This window comes from Rhineura floridana, chromosome 3 (assembly GCF_030035675.1).
Source record: "Rhineura floridana isolate rRhiFlo1 chromosome 3, rRhiFlo1.hap2, whole genome shotgun sequence".
NCBI classification, from domain to species: domain Eukaryota; kingdom Metazoa; phylum Chordata; class Lepidosauria; order Squamata; family Rhineuridae; genus Rhineura; species Rhineura floridana.
In genome coordinates, this window is record NC_084482.1 from 172501 (window position 1) to 177500 (window position 5000).

At 47.9% G+C, this 5000-nt stretch overlaps 1 protein-coding gene across 1 annotated transcript in view; it reads left to right on the forward strand.

Annotated features, from left to right (window-relative positions):
• Window positions 1-5000, forward strand: part of LOC133381990 (collagen alpha-1(I) chain-like) — an 8677-nt gene that overhangs the window by 1882 nt on the left and 1795 nt on the right. The window contains exons 3-4 of the mRNA XM_061621634.1: window positions 23-504; window positions 640-760. Of these exons, the coding sequence (XP_061477618.1) occupies window positions 23-504; window positions 640-760 (603 nt within the window). The remainder of the gene's footprint in view (window positions 1-22; window positions 505-639; window positions 761-5000) is intronic.

The window sequence follows — 5000 nt, forward strand, 5'->3', positions numbered from 1 at the left end:
CCTCGTGCCGCGTGCCTTCCAGACGTCTTCCAAGGGGCGTCCTCCGGCTCTGCCTTTCCACGGCCGCGTGAGGCGGCGACCGGCTCTCTGCCGGAATCCACGACGGCCTCCTGGAGCCCTTCTCCTTCTCGCACTGACGAGCCGTGGCTCCGGCGGACGCTGGGAGCGAGAGGCGGCGACCGGCTATTTCCCGAAAACCGTCGGCGACCTGCCGGAACCCTTCACGGCCGACCTCCGGCGATCCGTCACCCCTACCTGGCGGGGCTTCCGCACGACCGCTCGGCCCGACGTCGGGCGCCTCCGTCAGGCGAGGGGCTCGTCCAGGGGATCCTGCCGCTTGCCCATGAACCCGCAGGCGCACGCCCCGGCCGTCCGAGCGCGGGGACAGCGAGGCGCCGACCGGGACTCTCCCGAAATCCACGCCGACCTCCTGGAGCCCTTTCCGGGCGAGCTCCGCGAATCCGTCCCCATCCAGACTTCCGTACCCTCCTCCGACCGCCTTCGGTAGAGCGGGGCTCTGCCCCAGGACTCTGGCCATACGTACCACCCACGCCACCCCCAGCACCTTTCCCGCAGCTGCCTCCAGGTCCACCCTCACCCTCACCCTCTAACCCTCACCCTCTAACTCTCACCCTCCAGGTCTACCCGGGGGGGGGGAGAGGGGCAGCTAGCCTCCTGTTCGACTCGCCGCCCCCTGCGTGCGTGCGTGCGTGCGGATCAGCGCTCCGCCGGGGACTCCGCCACCGCCTCGTTGGTGCATGTGAGCAAGTATTTGTTTTACAAAGGAACTCTGTCCGTGAAGGGTTAATAGCCACAGAAGCTAAGATAAGCATCAGGTGCGATTAATTAAGGTTGGGAACACGCCCGCCGAGTCATCCTGAGTGCTGGAGCGATGAGAGAAGGAAAGCAGCGCAGGGTTAAGGGGTGCAGATGCTCTCCGTATCTCTCCAAACACCCGCGGAGCGCTCGCTGTCTGAGTTAAACGCCGCAAGTCTGATGACGAAGGCGCACGGAACCTCTGGCTGTGCTGCTGTAGAAATCCTGTATATAGACTTTGGACTGCATTGTATCAAGCGTTTGCTGTTCTCTTCTGTTTACTTTGTGCAACGTCTGAGTAAACGACTGCTTATAGCACTAACACGTGTATCCAGCCTCTTGGTGCGAAAGAGGGGTCCAGAATAACCCGATCACGCCTTCCTCCTTTTCTCCTCTCCTTCCCACACGCACGCACGCACCCCCCCCCCCGCCGCCGCGAGCGGCCACCAGGTCCGGGTTCGTGGAGAAGCCTCCAGGTCTCCCGTCGGATGTTACCCCTGCTTTAAACAGGGGACTGGGTCTTTCATGATGCCCGGGGTTGGGGGGTGGGGGGTGGGGGGAGGCTTCTACACGGGGGGGGGCATGCCGTGAGAGAACGAAGCTGTGGGCCGCCATCGGGGCCGTTCCGGGGGAAAGAGGCAAAAATGCAGATGATGTATCTATTTTGGTAAATGATAAACAGGAAATAGAAATAATCAGAGATTTGTTTGAACAGTTTGGTCAGGCTTCTGGTGGTCATTTAAATATGCAAAAGAGTTTTATGATATCGCCCAATAACATTAAGGGAAATATACAAGTAATGCCACTGGAACATCTGATTAGTAATAATAATAAAAATGAAGCAATAAATTCAGAAGCTGAGGAAGGGCAAATTCAAACACATGTTAAATTATTAGGAATTTATTTTGCAGTCAAATGGGAAGGGTGGGAATATAATTGGAACATGTGGAGAGATCAAGTCAAAGAAAAAATACAAATGCGGCCAAAAATGGCATCTTTCTATTTATCGGAAAGCCATGTACGTTAGTACGTACTTGGTACCGGTAGTAGGTAATTTGGCAGCTGTCTACCCACCACCTGAAAGGATCGTTAAAGAGATTAATAAAATGGCATTTAAGTTTCTATGGGGAACGGCTAATTTCCCCCTTGCAAGAGCAGAGGCGTACAAATCTGTAGCACAGGGTGGTCTAAATTTTACAGCAATTGGTTTCAAATTTTTAGCAATTTTTGTTAGTCATAATTTTGGGAAGTGGGCAGAGGTAGAAAGAAAAGAATTGGCACCTCATTTTTGGTTGGTGGCTTTTGCCAAACACCGGAGAATTAAAGATTGGGCCAAAATATGGTGGGAAGAAAGATAAGGTCAATTATAAAATCACACCATCGCTGAAGTGTTTTGGACCTGATTATTTGATTGAAATGTACAGTAATGTAAGAGAATGGAAATTAAGGGCAAGCATCATAAAAATGGAAAGGTGTGAACCAAAAGTGAAGAGAAAGAAAATGTATAGGAATTTATTAGAAGTAAATAGTTTTCAGCCGGAATGTGAAAAGAATGTAAAAAGGGGAAATTTATCCATGTATTTAAAAGAGCCTGTACACCAGATGGAATTCTTGAAAGATCAAAGAATTCCTTATAAACTATGGGACATCAGATGGAAGTTTTTTCATCAGATTTATAGCGTGCAAGCAAATACGCCGTGGCTAGCCAATGTTAACCAAGCTTGTCCACGATTAAGGTGTCAGGAAGAAGCTGTAAGAACAGGGCAGACACAAAAAGAAACCGTTCCACATTTTGTTAAAGACTGTGTATCTGCGAAAGAGACGTGGACTATAATTGCTAAAACTCTGGATTGGCCAGACCTTTTGAGGGAAAACTATTGTTTCGGGAGCGGAACCGGAAAAAGGAATTCAAGGCCCGAGAGAAAGAAAAGGAGTGAAAAGACCTAGAAATAAAAACAACGTAGTGAATAATTACTGGAAGGTACCCTGGACAACGATAAGAATTGTCAATTTATTTGTTCTAAGTATCTTATGTTGGCAACGGTTAAAAGAAAGTAAGACTCAGAACATATGCAGTTCCGGAAGTACGATTAGGACGATATTATCAGAAATAAGAGAACTGAGTTCATTTGAAAAAGAAAAATTGCCGCATGAGAAGCGGAGAAAATTCTGGCCGTGGACATCAGAGTCGACCCCTCCTATAACACAGAGCTGAGATGAATATTTTGTGTTAGTGTTAGGTTAGTTAGGAAAAGTATGTGTATTAGCTAGATGCGTTATTCTGAGAGTGGCGATATTGTTACGTGTTTTCGCGTGCGGGATGTGACCAGTAGTATGAATAATTTTAATAAAAAACCTTACCTAAAAAAAGAAAAAAATCTTCCCTAAGCCGAAGCCTGTTTGCAAGGAGGAAGGACGTGGTTTTCCGGAGCTCCTGCGAAGGGCTTGGGTGAGCGCTAGGGTTGCCAGGTTCAATCCCTGAGACTGATCCTGTCATCTTCAGGAGAAAAGAAAGTCAGCCAAGTGCAGGTGGTTCTTGCAACCTTGTAATGGAAAAAAAACCACAAGGCGGAATTCTCCCTTCCCTCGGCACAACTTTTAAAGATACAGAAGATCTCTTAGAGGCTGGGCCTGGCAACCAAGAGGTCTTTTGTATCTTTAAAAATTGTGCAGGGAGAATTCCACCTTGCGGTTTTTCCAATTACAGGGTTGCAAGAACACCTGCACTTGGCTGACTTTCTCTTCTCCTAAAGATACAGGATCGGTCTCAGGGATTGAACCTGGCAACCCTAGTGAGCGCGGTTTTAACCCCCTTCGGGGGGGGTTGAATTTCTTCAAAAATAGTATCTGGACGTTCCTAAGACTGTGGGGATTCTTTTGAGACCACTTGTGTATTTGGGGGACGTACGGGTGGGGTGGGGGAGCTGTAGGTTTCCCCCCCCCTCCCTCCCCAACGAGGCCTACTGATCCCAAACAAACCTCCCCCCGGCTGGGGGAGGGAAGGACTTCAAAATGGAGGCCAAACAGCTCATAGAAATAGATAGAAAGCTCAAACAAGAGCTTCGCCAGAGAAAAGGAGAGAGAGTTAAAAAGAAAGAACTCCCTCCAAAAGGTGAAGGCCAACTGGGGAGTTGGGAGGAGAAAGAAGAACCTCCAAACAGGATTGGAGTGCAAGCTGGAGCCTCTTTATCCAGCAACCTCGTTAAGATTCTTCAGTTTGTACGGAAGACAGAGTCGCCTAAGCCTACAGTACAGTATATTACAGAGGAAAAGTCAGGAGAAAAGAAAGAAGTTATACAAGAGCAGATAAAAACGACAGATGAGATGAAAGAAATGAATTTAGAAATGCAAGATGTATTATACAATCTCTGGAATCTTTAAGAGATAACGGGGTAGGTAACGCATGGATTTTCTTACAAGTCTCTAAGTTTGTTTGATTTCCCTTTAGGAATTCTATTGTATTCCCAGGGTTGCATTGCAACGTCTGCAGGCTTTGTAGAGGAAAAAGCAAGCACGCAAAAAGCAAGCATGCGAAAAGAGAGTAAAGCAAACCCGCGAAATGCAGACTTGCAAAATGCAAACCTGCAAAAAGCAAGCAAAGAAGACTTGCAAAAAGCAACCCTGCAGAGAGTAAGCGTGCAAACTGAAAACTGCAACCTCCAAACTGCTAATAATGATGTAATTGACCAGGCCTGGGAATACTCTCAGCTCGATACAAATCCTGAAGCAGATTCCGGAGATTGTATGGTCAAGCTTGCAACTTCTGCAAGCTTTGTAGAGGGAAAAGCAAGACAACAGCAAGAAACTAAAGCAAGCCAGCAAAATTACAAGTCTGCAACATGTAGCAAGCGAAGCAAAGTTGCAAAAAGCAAGCCTGAAAAATGGAAACCAGCAAAAAGCAAGCAATACAAGCTTGCAAAAAGCAAGCCTACAACATGCAAATATGCAAAAAGTAAATATGCAAACTGCAAACTGTAAAATGCAAACTGCTCATAATGATGTCAGTGACCAGGCCTGGGAACGCTCTCAGCTACCTACAACTCCTGGAGTGGAGCAACCACTTGGAAATCCTGATACGGATGCAGCAGCAGCAGCAGCAGCAGCAGCAGCAGCAGCAGCAGCAGCAGCAGCAGCAACTACTCAATTAGATCTACGCGAGTCCATGGAGAACTCTGAAGCTAAAC